Here is a 20,831-nt window from a genome sequence, read left to right on the forward strand (position 1 = left end):
GGCATTGTTCTCTATGCTCAAACCTATCCCCACTAAACTGCTGACTACCCAACTTGGATTCCTAGCTCCAATGTTAGTTGATATTCTTAACAGTCTCCCCTCCTCAGTTACCATGTTGCCCCCTCCTTCAAATTTGCCATCATCCCCGCCCTCAAGAAATCTATACTTGATTCAATTTTCTTCCAAATTGTCACCCAATCTCTAACATTTCTGAATGTGTTGTTGTCACGTGACAAATCCAAGCTATTTTTTCCACAACTTCTTTTCTGAACCCCCCAGTTACGTTTTTGCCACGTCACTGTGCTAAAACAGTTCTCATTGACGTCACAAATGAGGTTGTGCGATTATGACCATGATAAACCAGCCGTCCTCATGACAATCTTGGCCATGCTGTCCTCCTCCAAAAGATCTCTCCTCTGTCTACCTAGATGGCACTGCCCTTGCCTATTTTTATTCCTCTCTAGTTGTTTGTAGCCAGAAAAATCACCTGTTTTCATACCTTTTGCTCCCAATCTATCCATGACCCACTCATGTTTCTTATCTACATCTCATCAGATTCCGCATGTATGCTAGTGATATTCAGCTCTACCTCATTGGCATGTGTCCTAACCCCTCCATTGCTTCCGAACGTTCACATTGCTTGTCTGACATCTTATAATGGATGTGCAGAAATTTCCTCAGGTTAAATATTGGGAAGTCTTTTTCAATCCCTGCCATAAACTCCAGTTACTAGCCAACCACTCCATTTGTCTCCCTGCCCATTGGCTGAACCAGACCGTTCACATTGATTTTGACACTGATCAATATTTTCCCTATTACCAAGACCCCTTATACCCACCTCCTGTAAAATCAACTATCTTGCCGCAGTTCATCTGCTGCTGATCTCCTCTTGCATGACTTTGTTAGCACTAGCCTTGACAATTTCAATTCTCTCAAAAACATAAATAGGAGCTGGAGTGCTTTGAGCCTGCTCTGCTGTTTATTGAGTTCATGGCTGATCTGTGCAAAGTATATCAGGTGTGGCCTCACCCCACACACCTCACTCACCGCTGCATGAGTTTCCTCCAGGTGCTCCGGTTTCCTCCCACATTTTCAAAGATGTGCAGGTTAGGTGGATTGGCCGTGCTAAATTGCCCCTTAGTGCCCAAAGATGTATAGTTAGGCGGGTTATCTATGGTAAATGTGTGTGGTTATGGGGATAAGGCAGGAGGGAGGACCTGGATGGGATATTCTTTCGGAGAGTCTGCACAGATTCTGGGCCAAAGGCCTCTTTCAGCACTGTTGGGATTCAGTGGTTCAATACCCTGTATAATTATAGTAAGACTTCTTTACTCTTCTATTCCAAATCTTTGTAACAAAAACTAACTTACAATTTGCCTTCCTGATTGCTTGTTATATCTGCATCTCCTCTGAAGATAGTCATCTTGACGTGTTAAAGAGACTTGTGTATGCCACGAATCTCTTGAGCAATGCTGTCTGGAGCTCGCGTTCCGAATAGGGCCACCCATAGCAGCAAGGTTTGGGGGGAGGGGGTGCCAGACGAGTGCGATTCAAAAAGCGGCAGTAGACATCATCCTCAAATCGAGGAACAACAAACAACAACAATACACCCACATTTTAACCTTCTGTGACTCACGTAAAGGGTGATCCAAGTCCCTCTGAATGCAAACATTTCCCAATCTTTCCATGTTTTCCCTATCAAGTAGACAACTTCACACATTGTTGCATTTTATTTTATCTCAAATGTTCTTGCTCACTCATCAAATCTGTGCAAGTTCCTCTGCAGTCTCTTTGCATCCTCCTCAATGCTCACTTTCTCACCTAACTTTGTATTGGCAGCAAACTTGGATAAATCCCTTCATCTAAGTCCTTAACAGCAGTTGCAAAAATGAGGCCCACGTACTGATGTTTGTGGTATAAACTAATCGCAGCTTGACAACCCAAAAATGGCACGTTTATTCCTACTCTGTGCTTTCTGTGCATTACCCATCCTCAAGTAATGCTAATATATTGCTTCCAATCCTATGAGACTCAATTTTGTGCAACAACCTCTTGTGTAGCACCTTATCCCTACATCCTCTAGTTGCCTTTATCCGTCATACTTATGACATCCTTAAAAATGTCAAACATTAATTCCCTTTCATAAATCTATGTTGACTGCTTAATCATATTGTGATTTTTAAGTATCCTGTTACTAAGTCCCCACTGCTGAATTTAGTAGTACCCACCAACCCACACCTGGCTAGTCTCCACCCTGTACCCTCCATAACCTTGAGCTCATTCAAAACTCTGCTGCCTGGATTCTAACTCTCACCAAGTCCCATTCACTACTGTCTATTATCTCCCTTGATTTAAAATTGTCTTCATTATTTTCAGATCCTCCTGTGATCTCACCCCTCTCATTTCTGTAACCACCTCCAGCCCCACATCCTTTTTACATCTCTGCACTCCAAAAATTCTGACCTTTTCCACGTCTTGATTTTCCTGGCTGCACCAACGTCAATCCTGTATTCAGCTGCATAGGCCCTAAACTTTGAAATTCCATCCCCAAGACTCTCTGCATTTCCACCTTTCTATGCTCTTTAAAAGACCATATTGGCCACTCGGCCCATCAAGTCTGCTCCGCCATTCAATCATGGCTGATATTTTTCTCATCCCCATTCTCCTGTCTTTTCCCCATAACCCCTGATCCCCTTAATAATCAAGAACCGATCTATCTCTGTCTTAAAGGCACTCAGTGACCTGGCCTCCACAGCCTTCTGCGGCAAAGCATTCCATAGATTCACCACTCTGACTGAAGAAATTCCTCCTCATCTCTGTTTTAAAGGATCGTTCCTTTAGCCTGAGATTGTGCCCTCTAGTTCTAGTTTTTCCTACTGGTGAAAACATCCTCTCCAGGTCCACTCTATTCAGGCCTCGCAGTATCCTGTGGGTTTCAATAAGATGTCCCCTCATCCTTCTAAATTCCGACGAGTACAGACCCAGAGTCCTCAACCGTTCCTCATTTGACAAGCTCTTCTTTCCAGGGATCATTCTTGTGAACCTCCTTTGGACCTTATCCTTCCTTAGATACGGGGCCAAAACTGCTCACAATACTCCAAATGGGTCTGACCAGAGCCTTATACAGCCTCAGAAGTACATCCCTGCTTTTGTATTCCAGCCTTCTCCACATGAATGCTAACATTGCATTTGCCTTCCTAACTGCCGACTGAACCTGCATGTTAACCTTCAGAGAATCTTGAACAATGACACCCAAGTCCCTTTGTGTTTCTGATTTCCTAAGCATTTCCCCATTTAGAAAATAATCTATGCCTCCATTCCTCCTTGCAAAGTGCATAACCTCACACTTTTCCACATTGTATTCCATCTGCCACTTCTTTGCCTACTCTCCTAATCTGTCCAAGTCCTTCTGCAGTCCCCTGCTTCCTCATTACTACCTCCCCCTCTACATATCTTTGTATCATCTGCAAACTTAGCAACAGTGCCTTCAGTTTCTTCTTCCAAATCGTTAATGTATATTGTGAAAAGTTGTGGTCCCTGCCCTGACCCTTGAGGCACACCACTAGTCACCAGCTGCCATCCTGAAAAAGACCCTAGTATCCCCACACTCTGCCTTCTGCCAGTCAGCCAATCCTCTATCCATGCCAGGATCTTACCATTAACACCATGGGCTCTTAACTTATTTAACAGTCTCCTATGCGGCATCTTGTCAAAGGCCTTTTGGAAATCTAAATACATCACGTCCACTCCTTTATCGAACTTCCTTGTTACCTCCTCAAAGAACTCTAACAGATTTGTCAGACATGACCTCCCCTTGACAAAGCCGTGCTGACTCACTCCTATTTTATCATGCACTTCCAAGTACTCCGCAATCTCACCTTTAATAATGGACTCTAAAATCTTGCCAATAACTGAAGTCAGGCTAACCTCTACCTCAGGCTAAATCTACCTCTTTGACCAAATGCACGGTTTCTTGTCTTAATTTTAACACTTAAAACTTTGTTTGATAACCTTTCTGTAAAGTGCATTGAGATGTTTTGCTATGTCAAAGGCAAGTTGTTGTTAACTGGAACATATCCAAAGGGGCCTCAAAATTTCTGCAGCAAACTAGCTTAGACTAAAAATGTGTTCAAATATTTGTTGCAGCAGAAGAAACAAGCCAATCAGTGATTCCAATTGACTTTTGCTCGCACCAAGTCAAATCAACTGACTGAATTTGCACTCATTTAAACTGAGTTTCAAGTGACTTAAAAGTAATTATAGCGTCAAATGGGAAATAGGTGGGTTAGTCTTCAATTACCTTCTGGGGCAGGATTTTACTGGCTCTCCCCCACCCATCGATGGGCAGAGTGAGCCGGTAAAATCACGCGAGATCCGAGGAGTCAAGATCATGCCCGATTTCTTGGCTCTCGCGATTTTGAGAGCCGGATTTCAGCGAGGTCAGCCTCTCGTCAGAAATGGACGAGAGGCTGAATAATTTATTTAAATATATTGTAATGTTCATTTACATGTGTTTAGTGAGCCTGGCGCTCAATCGTCCAGGCTCACTTGCCTTTATGGCCTCGCTGGGAGAGGTTCCCTCTGGCGGGAAAAACAACTGCTCCCCACGAATGGGGAACAGTCTGTTGGCCTCACCGATGGGACTGGAGGCCATTGAGGCCCCCTGGGGAGGGCAAGGGGGTGCCCCTTGAGCAGTGCCAGCCTGGCACCTGGGAAATGCCTAGCAGGCACCTAGGCACTGCCCACCAGGCAGTGTCAGGGGGCAGGGTCTATGGGGGGAGGGGCATGAAGGGGGCCCGATCGGGGGTGGGGTGCGATGGGCCAGCTGAGCACTGCGAGGGGATCAGATCAGCAGGGCTCCGTTGTGCACTCTACAACAGGATGGGGGGGAAGTGATGCCTGCTGCCACTCTGCAGTTGCGATCAGGGAAGGGGAGACATGATTAGCCTGGGCGGGGGGAGAGGGGGCGCCAGGATCTAGTTGCCCATGTGTTGTGGGGCTCACAATCGGCCTCGGGCCCCCGCGATTGCGGGAGAGGTAGCTGATCAAGGCTGCCTGCAGTAGCAGGGGCCTAACAGCGCGCTCTGTCTGTCAGACCCCTGCAGTTGTTATTGAGCATGTGCAGAATCCGAGGTCTGCACTTGCACAGTAGCTCCCTCTACAGGCTGATTGGCGAGTTAAACCCGACCCGTCGGCTGCAGCAGCAAGAAACAGTCTAGCCCATATTTTCAGTGCCTAAGTGCATAGGATTGGGCTTGAAGACCTGCCTAAAAAACAGGTCAGGAACATTCCCATTTTCACGGTAGCTGAACACTTAGGACCCAATTTTACCATTTTAATTCTAAATGCTGGGCGAACTTGAAACTGGGAGTGTTTCAGATCCGTTCTAAGGCACCCCCACATGCACTCTGCCTGAAGAAAAATCAGCGATTCCAAATCGCGCTACAGAAGACTGTGGGTGGGGCTTAACGCGCCCAAAACACTGCAGCTCTGATCGGAGCCCACAACATTACTGACCTCCTTATCTCTACACCCCTTCCCCGCTACCCAGACCGATCGCGGGCCCTTCCCCCTTCCACCCCTACCGATCGCACACCGAGTGGCAGCGGACCCCCCCTTCCCCTGCCCCCCACCAGAGAGCCATCTGACACACCTTCTCCCCCCCCCCTCCCCCAACCCACCACCAGAGAGCCATCCGACACGCCTCCTTCGGCCCCACCAGAGAGCCATCTGGCCAGCCTCTCTTCTCACCCCCACAAACCAGAGAGCCATCTTAAATGCAAATACATTTAAATTTACGCCATGCCCATTTCAGGCGCAGTGCCGACGGTGGCCATTTTCAGCCATTAGTAAACGGGGAACGGGCGCAGAGGTGGACGTGGATCACGCTACTCGCCTCACGCCTGACTTTACCAAGTTTTTGCACCCAAAAACAGGCTCAACTTAATGGTAAAATCAGGCCCTTAGAATCAGTCTCGTAAAATTCTGCCCTGATTTCTGTCACTGAGGGTAGCGGTGGAATTTGATAAATTCCCCAAAAAGGGACTGTCAGCAGAGATCTACCCTGCCGACTGATGAGGGGTTCATCAGTTTTGTTGATGGAACTGCTTTGATCTAATTAACTTTTGCGCTGGTTCAAAAGCTAAGTGCAGGAAAATGAGATGAGTTTTGGGCATAATACACTTGCGATTAGAAGCTCCTCAATATTTTGTGTTGATTCTGCATATATTGTGCTGATATCAAGAATGGCTCTTTAGCCAAAGCTAGACCGCTGTTTTCTGAAACTCAGTACTTTGTTGGGTGTGAAGACCTTTTATTTACCATTTAAGTGCATCTCGAGTATTTTTGATTTGTCCTACGGGCGTGTACAAGATTTTTTTTGTGATAAATGTGTGAAATTGAGTCAAAATTTGACATCCTTAGCATTTGTTTTTAGTAATGAAAGCAATTAAATATGGTGGCTTTAACTACACTGTGTGGGAGGGTGAAATAAATCAAGAATTTTAGCAGTCAGTTGGTTGAGCTAACCACAGTGATGGCATTCAGGTCAAAGGTTCATTTCACAAAAAATTAACTGACAGCAACAATAGTTGATGGAAAGAACTGTCATTGTGTGTACACTGGCAAAGATGGTCAACAGGCAACACTTACAAGTCAATTTGTGGTGGCTTGAAATGAGGTTACTGAGTCCTGTAATTATATATTCACTTGTCTGTTATTCACTATCTATTATCATCTTTTAATCGGTGTGACTCACAATGAAAACAGAAAAGCAGTATAGCATTTATGGTGTGCAATAGGAATCTGATAAAGTAGATATGTGTTGGTCTGCTCTTAATAACACGTTTGTGTAGCAGTTTGCAAAGTCTTTCCTATGTTAACGGTGCTATAATAAATGCTTGCTATTACAGTTCGGTAAATTTTGAGCCAGTTCTTCCATCTGTTCTACACATTCTGTATGTCAGACCTTGTTAATATGCATTTCCCCCTATTCACCACTAATTTCCTTTCACAAAAAAAATGTTGCAGCTTTATGGGCAGTCCTTTGCTAGATGCCAACATCTGATATTGTGGTTCCCAACTGTCACTGCTCTCGGTGCACCCGTGTGGCCCATACTGAGAGTCCAACAAGAATATTTAAACTGAGCTGAGTTCATATTGTTTGGTAATATCAGCCCACTGGGATACAAATAGTGTGTATAGAATAGATCCAGTGTACTGCGTTGGAATAATATTCACCCGACTGCTAAATAACAGATCTTGGACCAATTGTTTTTTGTTGCATCTTGGTTGCAAGGCATATTTTGAAGACAATTGCTATTTGTAGATGATAGTAAATTGTTTATCTGCTATCACCTCTACATTAAATGGTTAATTCCAGTGCTCTACTAGGTCTGATAATTTATGGACAAGAACTCTTTATTTATTAGTATCTCAAGTAGGCTTACATTAACACTGCAATGAAGTTAGCCTATTCGGGTGCACTGAGGGAGATTTTGCATGGCCAATGCACCTAACCAGCACATCTTTCGGACTGTGGGAGGAAACCGGAGTACCCGGAAGAAAGCCATGCAGACACGGGGAGAACGTGCAAACCCCACAAAAAAAGATAGTGACCCAAGCCGGGGATTGAACCCGGGTCCCTAGTGCTGTGAAGCAGCAGTATTAACCATTGTGTCACCATGCAAGAAGGAGTTGTCTCTCTTTTGCACTTTTCTCATGCCTTGATTATGGTATAAGCAGTTTTGGAGCAGAATGAATGAAAGAAACTTGGCAAAAGAATAAAGAAGAAAACTTGAAGGGAGAGGTATCCATTAATAAAAACATTAATTATGGAGATTATTAAACATCATTTAATATCACTCACAAACAGTAACCGTTTTTACCTTAAATATTTAAGTTGTTTTCTCCTTTCAGTCTATAGTATCGCAAACTGTAGGCCTGCTTTAAGGCCAGATGCTAGTTTATATATAGTGAAGGTTAATATCCTTTTCTTTAGCATGTCTCCCCATCCCCTGAATTGGATTTGCTGCTGCTTATCATTGCCCCGCTAAGATCAGAAACTCACCCAGCAGAGAAATGGTGACAAAAATCCATGCTGCAGTTCCTTTTAACGGGATTGCGATTGTGCCATCATACTGGAGCAATAAAATCTGCACTGCCTTTTTAAGGCTTAAAATATAGTCTGAAGGCAAAGCTTAGATAATGAAGAGAGAACATATGAAAAGTTCTCCCTTGGTTGGATAATGTGCAAGTAGCTATAGATAGCAGAAATCCACTTGAACAAACAGCTGATCTGTTGAACTTGTTTTATATGTGATGATCCTTACCAGGCTAAGCAAGCAGCTGCCCTCTGCCAGCTGGACTTTGACAAGATTTGAGCGCAGTTCCCAGAAATAAACATTAGAAAATATACTATCACACCATATAATTATTTGAGTTAATGCTTCACTATTTATCTTGCAGATACAAATGGTTCTGATAATTCCATCCCAATGGCATATCTTACCCTAGATCACCAGTTGCAGGTAAGACCTTTTAAACTTTGCCCAAAACAAGTTTGATTGCTCACTTGAATACTGAACCTCCACTTATTGTGAAGCTCATTTCTTCAGTGGCTTTGTGTTTATCTTCTGATTTTTTTTTTTTAAAGAGCTCATTTCTACTAATTAATCCAGTGGATACGCTAAGATAAATTGTATTTTTTAAGTATATAGTTACATTCCATAAGTAGATTGTGGCCTCTCTGAATTCTGATTGTGTGAAGAGGGAGAGTTTCCCTTAGCACTTGTGCTTCCCTTGTACTATTTTAGGTCAGTTTGTAAAGGCATGTTTAAAGACATTAGGTTTTACAGTCTGTTTACATTTCTCTACAGCCATTAGCTCCATGTCCCAACTCCAAAGAATCCATGTCTGTATTTGAGCAGCATTGCAAAATGGCTCAGGAATACCTGAAGGTTCAAACTGAAATAGCATTGCTACTACAGAGGAAGTAAGTGAGAGTTATTTGTTTCTGCTTTGTTGTGCTAAAGGTTTGATTTAAGTGAAAATGATACCTAACTTGCAAGTTTTTTGTTCTTGAAAGATCGAATGACACAACATTATTAGAGAACATTTCCATTTGTGGAGTGAGAATGAGAGAATTGCTTGTTTAAAAATTCAGTTGCGCAATGGTTTTTAATAATTTTTTTTGTTTTTGGTACATGGGCAATAAAGCCATATTTATTGTCCATTCCTTGCTGAGGTGGGTGATGGTGGGCTAGTTATAACAGCGTAGCTGCAAGGACAGGGTCGAGGCTGGGTACTGTGGATCCGTGGCTCACCTCTTGATTCCTCACGGCTTCTGCATTTCCTCCAAAGTTCAAGTGAAGAGTGTGATGGCTGCCCCAATTCACATGAGTGCAGCCACAACAGCACTGAAAAGACTAGGCACACAGATTTGCTTGATGGACACCCTTGTTACCATGCCCATCATTCATCCCTTTAACTTTTGGCAAACTCTGACTGCAGTATGTTTCATCTACAGATTGAACTCACCCGTGGTTACTTCAACAGACAGGTGTGTCTAGGAAGAGTCACATGTGACTCCTAACTGAGGGTAAAAGTAGCAATTACATGGGAAACCACCATTGCCCCTCCTTTAACCTCTACAGCACTTGGGCTGATAGTGCTTTCATAATGGTGAGAGTAGAGATTCCAAGGTATCGTCTCAGTGATGACAAAGGAATGATAGACGAGAATGCTGAGCAAGGTTGACACTGAGTCAGACAACTGTGGATTCCTGTCCCACTCCAGGGACTTGAACACTTAATCGAGACTGAGGAATGCTGCACTTCTATTGAAAGTGTCATCTTTCAGATGAGACATTAAACCAAGGTGCCTCAGGTGGACGTTGAAACATTTAGAGGCATTATTCAGAGAGTCGGAAAGATCTTCCCAAAGATCCGGCCAAGATTTATCCCTCATCTAATGTCACTAAAGCAAACAATCTGACCATTATCTCATTGTTGTTTGTAGGCTCCTGCTGTGTTCAAATGAACTACTGCATTAGCTTACCTTTTAACAATTTCATTTCAAAAATACTTCATTGGCATTGAGGTTAGGAAAGGTACTAAATAAATCCCAGTTCTTTCTTAATACATATGTCTGTGTTAAAAAGCCCACCCCACTCAGTTAACCTGGCAGAGACCTCCCTACTAATATGTGGAGACTTATTCCAAAACTGGGGAAATTGTCCCACAGGCTAGTTGAGCAACAACCTGTCGCAGCTGTACTTTCAGACAATGAGCGGCATTTTCCCAAAAATGACACACCGGCAAATCCAGCTTCACAGATCAGTCTCCATTTTTAAAGGGCGTTCCAATCTCAAAATGAAATTGAAGAGCCGCCCCCTTCCTCCCCAAATGGATATCAAGGATCCCACCCCCTCGTTGAAGGCCTGTTTCCCCACCCGTCTCCCCAACAAAAATCGCTGACATTGGACCTCTTTCATGATCTCCCCCCCCCCCCCCTTCCCCTTTCATGGCTCCTATGTGCCCCACCTCCTTGGCACTGCCCCAGCACCCTGGCAATGCCTGGTGGGCACAAATTCCAATGTGTAAAGGTACAACCTGTTCAAATTTTCCTTGTAAAACAGCCCCTTCATTCAGAAATCAGCCTAGTGAATCTTCTCTGTACTGCCTGCAGTGTAATTATGTTCCTCCTTAAGTAAGCTGGCCAAAACTGTACACACTTCTAAGTGTGGTCTTACCAATTTCCTGTGCAGTGGTAGCAAGACTTCCCTACTTTTTATACTCCATCTCTCTTGCAATAAAGGTCAACATTCAATTATTTGCTATACCAACATACTTATAGTTCATGTACAAGAGCACCCAAATTCCTCTAACACAGCATTCTGTAGTCTCTCTCCATTTAAATAATCTGCTTTTCTATTCTCTTGTCAACATGGATAACTTCACATTTAAATTTCTGCTCACTATTTAACCTATTTGTATCCCTTTGCATTCTCTTTGTATCCTGTGTAGGTCCAATATGATGTAATTGAAGGTGCAATAGGCTAAAGGATCAGAATGGTTTACTGTTCCTATGTTAATTCATCAATACACTGTGGTTATCATAAAATATATTTGCAATAGAAATTGTGATTTTAACCATGTATAGGTGGTGTGCAGGTGCGCATCTATTTCGGTGCTCTTGCCCTAAAACTGAGATACTTTTTTTGTCTTTGTTAACAGAAGATAAGCAAGGATGTGGAACTCAGTGCTATAAATAGTAGTTGAGGCAACTAACCTAAATGCATTTAAAGAAAATCTAGATAAACACAAGGGAGAAAAAAATAGCAGTCTTTGTTGACAGTGTTAGATCGGATAGGATGGGAGGAGGCTCGTTTAGGTCATAAACACAGGAATGGACCAGTTGGGCTATATGCCCTGTTTTTATACTGTACTTTCCATGTAATATTCTCACTTTTGTGTTGGCTTCATTGGTCAGTGCTATAAATACATTTAATATATTATTTCAAAGATCCTGTTGATGTTGAATCATTGATTCATTACAGAAGGAGGCTGTTCAGCCCTATTACAATTATTCGGTAGAGATACCAAATTGGTCCCACTCCCCTGTTCTTTCTCCATAGTCCTGTAATTTTTTTCCCTTCAAAAAGCTACTGCTGAATCTGCTTTCATCACCCAAGAAGAACATTCCAGATCAAAACAGGTAGCCATATTTTAAAAGCAGTTTCCTCAATGCTTCTAATCCTTTTGTATAGTCACCTTAAATCTGTGTCCTATGGTTATTTACACTCTGCCACTGGAAATGAGGTTATTGAGCAGAAACTATCAAAAACCTTCATGACTTTGAACTTCTCTATCAATGCTTCTCTTAACCTTGCTCCAAGGGGAGCAAGCCCAGATTCTTCAGTCTCTCCAGATAACAGAAGTCCCTCAGCACTAGTGCCATTCCACTAAATCTCTTCTGAACCCCGCTCCAATAACTGATTCAGAAACATTTTTCATAGCACGATAGTATAATCAGCTGTATTAAAAGATGTGAAATTCAGTAACTTTCTTCCAAATTGTTTTCCTCCCTCTATCTTTATAGGCAAGAACTAATAGCAGAACTGGACCAGGATGAAAAAGATCAACAGAATACCTCCCGGCTGGTTCAAGAACATAAGAAGCTTTTGGAAGAAAACAAAAGTTTATCCACGTACTATCAACAATGTAAGAAACAGCTAGAATACATAAGAGCCCAGCAGCAAAAGCGACAGGGCACATCGTGAGGCAGTGGAAAGCATGGGCCATCATTTCTGTGCTACATGCCCCAAGACTATTGCTTATTCACACAAAGACTGATCTTATCGGACGATGACTCGTTATGGATAACTTAATTCAGTGTTTGGGCCTCTCTGTTGTGTTCTGTAAGTGGATTTCTGTACGTCTCCATTGCAGCCTGTACATCTGACAAACTTTGATTTTAGTTGATTTTTTTTAAAAATAGGTTAGTATTTAATTTCATTCCATGCATATTTTAGTTCAATCACCAATTAGATTTGAGAGATGTTTTAGTTAAAGTTGTGGCAATAAATTATTCGTATGAAACTACAATTCAGTTAAGATGTTAGAAGGAGGGAAGGGAATATCTGAACCAAAACAGAACCACTGATCATTTTTATCTGTTATGGACTAAATTGCTCATAATGCCGAATGTTAACTTGTGCCTTGGAGGCTAGCAGTATTTTCCTTTGGTCACCATACGTTAACTATTCTGTTCTTTAATTGGGTCAGACCTGCTGTAAAGGTTGTTGCCCAGGGCTCAATGCTAATAAAAAAAATAGATTCTATGTGCTGCATATTTTTAGAGAGTTGTGAGTAGCATCCAGCAGGATTACTCTCTGAGATCACTGTAACGTGAAAACAAATGTGACGCATTGAGCATAGTTATTCCATACTCTTCTTACACAAGCTGCTTATCCTGCGATAAGAGACTTTTTTTTAAATCCCAGAGGTTTTTATAAGATGTACAGCAGTTAATTTGACAGCTATCTTCAATAGTGGTACCACTATAGTAGCTCTTTGATATGAATAATATGTGGCACACTGTCGTTAAGTTTTAGATATTAAATAGATATAATATATATATAACCTCACCTTAGGCATGGCAGTTATACTGGAAAGCTGAATCTGAATTAATGAATGACATTCATGAAACATGGGATGATCTGGCATATGCAGGGAACAGTACTCGCAATGCACTCATCTCAAAAAATCATGGGAATGTGGCCTTTTACTTTTAAGATTGGATCACAGAATCACCCTTATGTTACTGTCTATCCTGTCCTAAAAAATCAGCTCTACAGTTTTTCTGCAAGATAATTGCAAATTTGTCCAAGACAAATTTGTTGAAACATCCGTGTGATTTTCTCTGAATAAGCTTATTGAAAATTTATTTTTAATGTTGATTTGGCTGCCACAATATAACAAATGCCCTTTAGGATTTTTCGCACAGAAATGTTCTTCCAAAAATCGAGTTTGAAAGTACGTCCTTATAAATGTAATGGACCTGTCATGACGACAACAAGTTGGAAAAGATGCACTTTATTTTTTTTTCTTAGCATGGAGCATGGATGGGCTTATGAGAAATGCAGCTGGACCAGGTGGAGTTAACAGTACTGTAATTGTTTACATTCTCTAAATTAGCATCGGCAAAGGTTCCATAAAGGATTTGATAATGTGACATATAAATGAAATGTTGGTTGCTTGGATAAATTCAGTGTCAGGCTGGACATTATGATCTGATGTTCAGCCAAGCACGTGCACTCTCCTCTTTGGTGAAAGGTAGGTCATTAGAATTGTGGAAGTTACAACCATGATGTCAAAACAAGTATTTTTGTTAGAGATGGTATCCTTTTTGAAGGATGTATATAAGCTGGATTAAAACAATTGCATAAGAACTCTGTTGAACAATTTGTTTTACTTGTTTGGGTCAAAAGAAAGTTTGTCTTTTTTTTTAAAACAAAAATTCTGTTGTCACTCCACGGAAAGGATAGTCGGACAGTGATGGTCAGCTGTCACGTTCAACAGCTCCCTTAAAACTGTAAGCGTTAGACCTTTTCAAATCCTGCAGGAGCATGTCTGCATCACAATATTTAGGAATAGTTTTCTTGTTCAGTTTATTCCAATATGCTGTGAACAAACAAATATTCTGTGGTTCTTTCTATTTCTATAATTCGCTTTCTATTTTCATTAATGCAAGAAATGAGTCTTTGCAGATTTTATATGGAAAAAACATTCAGATTCTGTAAAGCAACAACTGTATATACATATATTTATTTGAAAGAATGAGTTATTTTGAATGGTATTTTGTAGGTCTAATTTTTTTGAAGGGTAGGGATGGGTTATATTCAAGTGTACATTGGTCAAGTAATAGGGGCTACTGACTCTTGAGGTGTATGACAGAGTTGAAATACCTCAACAAAAATACAATGCAGTCTGCTTATTATCGGGCTACCCCCATAGTCATATGTTAGAAGTTAAAAGATCAACCAATCCCATGTTAATTTGTGTACATTTTAGCATGCTTTTTAATTGCTGGATAGGCTCCTTTCCCAGTGCCTTTAGAAATTATGGATTTTGTTTCTTGTATATCCTTCTACCTGCCTGGCCACCTCTATGGATGCACAATTGTCACCTTATCATTTAAAAATGCTTCACCTGTAGATAAATGCTCTTGACAGCGCCATGCCATATCGACCAGGAATTTTCAAGATATGGTCCGTATTGAGTTTGCTGATCTCAGTCAGGGTTGCATTTGGGATGCTATAATTGTTTTCCTTGGCCTCCGGCAAGGGAGGGAATCTCATTCCTGATGACTATGCAAGAAAGTGACTGTGTCCAGACATCAAGTGAGAATAGGATTCAGCTCAGTTGTAATATCCGCCCCACATTTGAATTGCCTACTAAAACTCACAGCCAAAGCTCCAGCATGAAGAATGACAATGTGCAAGTTACCAGAGAACGGCCGGCAGCTGTCCAAATGTGTACCAGCATGCATTAGTGCCATCAGAATAGTTAAAAATAAGAATGGTACAAGGGAAGGAATGGGAGAGATACTACATCAGAAAACAGCATTGTTTGAAAAATGGATTGTGTATGTACTTGGTTATGAGGTCTGTGTTTTTTTGAAATGTGTTTGCTGTTATTGAAACTGAAAGGTGAATCCTTGGAGGATCGCAATAGCATTTACTAAGAATAATAAAGTTTAGAAGTTTTTCACTTACACAATGAAATATTGTAAGTTAAGAAATGTGCTGGTGTGCCTTAGATTTAATTAAGAGTGAACTATTTTTACAGCTGAGCTCCAATTACAGCTTCAAGTATTGGGCTGCAACTTTTAAAGAAGGGTCCAGTCGTTACTTCAAATTTATGTTTCATTTCTAAGCTCTGGGAAGATTCAAAATCTTTGTGAAAATAATGTAAGTAAACAAATGTTTGTCAGCTAATTTAAAAGAAGTGAATATGAATTATGCCCAATATTTACTTGTCTCAGTCACTATGACCCTGCATTGTGCAAAGAAAAGTTTGAAGTTTTGCATATCAGATTAATAAAGGCCCTCTTTAAAAAAAAATCTCCAATTACAAAACAAGTCTCCCATATTTGCTTGAATAGGTTTGCATAAACCAAATATAAGTGGGTACCTTGCTGTGCTTTGCACATGGATTGTATAGTTACACATATTGCCAAGGTACATAACTCAACTCTGTACTCAAATTGTGGAGAGCTGAGGAGGAAGCTTAACTTAAGATTTTACATCAGTAGTTGCATATGTTGTAGTACTATTTATACCTGTTCTTTAGAATATATTTTGAATGATTTTTCAAACAACTTATAGTACACATCACCATAGGAGGAAAATATGGCGTTTGCTGGCATTCCCAACCATTAAAATTCTACATAATTAAAAGATACAAGGATTTGTCCAAAGGAACATAGGATAACAGGTAGATCAGTTAGCACTGGAGCCTGTTCTGGCAATCACTGAGATCATGGCTAATCATAGAATCCCTATAGTGCAGAAGGAGACCATTCTGCCAATTGAGGCTGCACCGACTCCCAGGCCCACCACCCGCCCTATCCCTGTAACCCCATATATTTATCCCGCTAATCACCCTAACCTAGTACACATTTGGACACTAAGAGGCAATTCTGGGCACCTCACCTTAGGAAGGATATACTAGCCTTGGAGGGAGTGCAACAGCGATTGACCAAAATGATAGCATGGCCAATCCACCTAACCTACACGTCTTTGGACTGTGGGAGGAAACTGGAGCACCTGGAGGAAACCCATGCAGGCACGGAGCGAATGTGCAAACTCCACACACAGTTGCCCAAGGCTGGAATCAAACCCGGGTCCCTGACGCTGTGAGGCAGCACTGCTGACTACTATGCCATCATGCAGTCAACCTCCATACCCCTTAGTTATCATTCTCAGATGTAAAATTAACAATTATTCTAGTGTTGCTGCCATTTGCAAAAGAATTCAAAATAAACTCCAAGAAAAATAGGGTGGTAATAGTAGGGGATTTTAACTTTCCAACATTGACTGGGGCAGCCATAGTATTAGAGGGTTGGATGGAGAGAAATCTGTTGAGTGTATTCAGGAGGAATTTCTCATTCAGTATGTGAATGGCCCGACTAGAGAGGGGGCAAAACTTGACCACCTCTTGGGAAATAAGGAAGGGCAGGTGACAGAAGTGTTAGTGAGGGATCACTTTGGGACCAGTGACCATAATTCCATTAATTTTAAGATAGCTATGGAGAATGATAGGTCTGGCCCAAAAGTTAAAATTCTAAATTGGGTCAAGGCCAATTTTGATGGTATCAGGCAGAAACTTTCAAAAGTTAATTGGGGGAGTCTGTGGGAAGGCAAAGGGACATCTGATAAGTGGAGGCTTTCAAAAGTGTGTTCACCAGGGTTCAGGGTAAGCACATTCCTCTTAGAATGAAAGGTAAGGCTGGCAGAAGTAAGGAACCCTGGATGACTCGGGATATTGAGGCCCTGGTCAAGAAGAAGGAGGCACATGACATGCATAGGCAGTTGGGACCAAGTGAATCTCTTGAAGAGTATAGGGGGTGTAGAAGTAGAGTTAAGAGAGAAATCAGGAGGGCAAAAAGGGGACATGAGATTGTTTTGGCAAATAAGGCAAAGGAGAATCCAAAGAGTTTCTACAAATACATAAAGGGCAAGAGAGTAAAAAGGGACAGAGTAGGGCCTCTTAAGGATCAACAAGGTCATCTATGTGCGGATCCACAAGAGATGGGTGAGATCCTAAATGAATATTTCTCATCAGTATTTACTGTTGAGAAAAGCATGGATGTTCGGTAACTTGGGGAAATAAATAGTGATGTCTTGAGGAGTATACATATTACAGAGAAGGAGGTGCTGGAAGTCTTAAAGCGCATCAAGGTAGATAAATCCCCAGGACCTGATGAAGTGTATCCCAGTTCATTGTGGGAGGCTAGGGAGGAAATTGCGGGTCCCCTAGCCGAGATATTTGAATCATCGCTAATCACAGGTAAGGTGCCTGAAGATTGGAGAGTGGCAAATGTTGTGCCTTTGTTTAAAAAGAGCTGCAGGGAAAAGCCTGGGAACTACAGACCAGTGAGCCTCACATCTGTGGTAGGTAAGTTGTTGGAAGGTATTTTGAGAGACAGGATCTTCAGGCATTTAGATACACAAGGACTGATTAGGGACAATCAGAATGGCTTTGTGAGTGGAAAAACATGTCTCACAAATTTAATTGAGTTTTTTGAAGGGGTAACCTAGAAGGTAGATGAGGGCAGTGCAGTTGATGTTGTCTACATGGACTTTAGCAAGGCCTTTGACAAGGTACCACATGGTAGGTTGTTGCATAAGGTTTAATCTCTCTGGATCCAGGGTGAGGTATCTAAATGGATACAAAATTGGCTTCTTGACAGAAGCCAGAGGTGGTTATAGAGGGTTGTTTTTCAAACTGGAGGCTTGTGACCAGTGGTGTGCCTCAGGGATCAGTGCTGGGTCTGCTATTATTTGTCATTTATATTAATGATTTGGATGAAAATATAGGAGGCATGGTTAGTAAGTTTGCAGATGACACCAAGATTGGTGGCATAGTGGATAGTGAAGAAGGATCTTGATCAATTGGGCCAGTGGGCTGACGAATGGCAGATGGAGTTTAATTTGGATAAATGCGAGGTGATACATTTTGGTAGATTGAACCAGGATAGGACTTACTCAGTTAATGGTAGGGTGTTGGGGAGAGTTACAGAACAAAGAGATCTAGGTGTACATGTTCATAGCTCCTTGAAAGTGAAGTCACAGGTGGACAGAGTGGTGAAGAAGGCATTCAGCATGCTTGGTTTCATTGGTCAGAACATTGAATACAGGAGTTGGGACATCTTGTTGAAGTTGTACAAGACATTGGTAAGGCCACACTTGGAATACTGTGTGCAGTTCTGGTCACCCTATTATAGAAAATACATTATTAAACTAGAAAGAGTGCAGAAAAAATTTACTAGGATGCTACCGGGACTTGATGGTTTGAGTTTTAAGGAGAGGCTGGATAGACTGGGACTTTTTTCTCTGGAGCGTAGAAGGCGGAGGGGTGATCTTGCAGAGGTCTATAAATAATGAGGGGCATAGATCAGCTAGCTAATCAATATCTTTTCCCAAAGGTAGGGGAGTCTAGAACATAGAATATTACAGCGCAGTACAGGCCCTTCGGCCCTTGATGTTGCGCCGACCAGTGAAACCAATCTAAAGCCCATCTAACCTACACTATTCCATATCATCCATATGTTTATCCAATGACCATTTAAATGCCCTTAATGTTGGCGAGTCCACTACTGCTGCAGGCAGGGCATTCCACGCCCTTACTACTCTCTGAGTGAAGAACCTACCTCTGACATCTGTCCTATATCTATCATCCCTCAATTTAAAGCTATGTCCCCTCGTGCTTGCTATCACCATCCGAGAAAAAAGGCTCTCACTATCCACCCTGTCTAATCCTCTGATCATCTTGTATGCCTCTATTAAGTCACCTCTTAACCTTCTTCTCTCTAATGAAAACAACCTCAAGTCCCTCAGCCTTTCCTCATAAGACCTTCCCACTATACCAGGCAACATCCTGGTAAATCTCCTCTGCTCCCTTTCCAATGCTTCCACATCCTTCCTATAATACGGCGACCAGAACTGTACGCAATACTCCAAGTGCGGCCGCACCAGAGTTTTGTACAGCTGCAACATGACCTGGCTCTGAAACTCAATCCCTCTACCAATAAAAGCTAACACTCCATACGCCTTCTTAACAACCCTATCAACCTGGGTGCCAACTTTCAGGGATCTATGCACATGCACACCGAGATCTCTCTGTTCATCCACACTACCAAGTATCTTACCATTAGCCCAGTACCCTGTAATCCTGTTGCTCCTTCCAAAGTGAATCACCTCACACTTTTCTGCATTGAACTCCATTTGCCACCTCTCAGCCCAGCTCTGCAGCTTATCTATGTCCTTCTGTAACCTGCAACAACCTTCCGCACTGTCCACAGCTCCACCGACTTTAGCGTCATCCGCAAATTTACTAACCCATATTTCTGCGCCCTCATCCAGGTCATTTATAAAAATGACAAACAGCAGTGGCCCCAAAACAGATCCTTGCGGTACACCACTAGTAACTGAACTCCAGGATGAACATTTCCCATCAACCACCACCCTCTGTCTTCTTACAGCTAGCCAATTCCTGATCCAAACCGCTAAATCACCCACAATCCCATACCGTGGGGAACCTTATCAAATGCTTTACTGAAATCCATATACACCACATCAACTGCTTTACCCTCATCCACCTCTTTGGTCACCTTCTCAAAGAACTCAATAAGGTTTGTGAGGCACGACCTACCCTTCACAAAACCGTGTTGACTATCCCTAATCAAATTATTCCTTTCGAGATGATTATAAATCCTATTTCTTATAATCCTTTCCAGTACTTTGCCCACAACAGAAGTAAGGCTCACTGGTCTATAATTACCAGGGTTGTCTCTACTCCCCTTCTTGAACAAGGGAGTAACATTTGCTATCCTCCAGTCTTCTGGCACTATTCCTGCAGACAATGACGACATAAAGATCAAAGCCAAAGGCTCTGCGATCTCCTCCCTAGCCTCCCAGAGAATCCTAGGATAAATCCCATCCAGCCCAGGGGACTTATCTATTTTCACACTTTCCAGAATTGCTAACACCTCCTTATTAACCTCAATCCCGTCTAGTCCAATAGCCTGTATCTCAGTATTCTCCTCGACAACATTGTCTTTTTCCTGCATGAATACTGACGAAACATTTTCATTTAGCGCCCCTCCTATCTCTTCAGGCTCCATGCACAACTTCCCACTACTGTCCTTGACTGGCCCTAATCTTACCCTCGTCATTCTTTTATTCCTGACGTACCTATAGAAAGCTTTAGGGTTTTCGTTGATCCTACCTGCCAAAGACTTTTCATGTCCCCTCCTGGCTCTTAACTCTCTCTTTAGGTCCTTCCTGGCTAATTTGTAACTCTCAAGTGCCCTAACTGAGCCTTCACGTCTCATCTTTACATAAGTCTCCTTCTTCCTCTTCACGAGATTCAACGTCTTGTAAACCACGGTTCCCTCGCTCAACCACTTCCTCCCTGCCTGACAGGTACATACTTATCAAGGACACGCAGTAGCTGTTCCTTGAACAAGCTCCACAGTTCAATTGTGCCCATCCCCTGCAGCTTCCTTTCCCCCACCTATGCATCCTAAATCTCGCCTAATCGCAC

The 20,831-nt window shown here is 42.1% G+C and overlaps 1 protein-coding gene across 2 annotated transcripts in view; it reads left to right on the forward strand.

Annotated features, from left to right (window-relative positions):
* Positions 1–15,625, forward strand: part of map3k7 (mitogen-activated protein kinase kinase kinase 7) — a 115,848-nt gene extending 100,223 nt beyond the window's left edge. For both annotated transcript variants that reach the window (XM_078212664.1, XM_078212665.1), the window contains 3 exons: positions 8,467–8,528; positions 8,877–8,992; positions 12,100–15,625. In XM_078212664.1, the coding sequence (XP_078068790.1) occupies positions 8,467–8,528; positions 8,877–8,992; positions 12,100–12,280 (359 nt within the window). In that variant the 3' untranslated portion in view covers positions 12,281–15,625. The remainder of the gene's footprint in view (positions 1–8,466; positions 8,529–8,876; positions 8,993–12,099) is intronic.
* Positions 15,626–20,831: the final 5,206 nt, after the last annotated feature.

The sequence above is a fragment of the Mustelus asterias genome, chromosome 5 (genome assembly GCF_964213995.1).
Source record: "Mustelus asterias chromosome 5, sMusAst1.hap1.1, whole genome shotgun sequence".
NCBI classification, from domain to species: domain Eukaryota; kingdom Metazoa; phylum Chordata; class Chondrichthyes; order Carcharhiniformes; family Triakidae; genus Mustelus; species Mustelus asterias.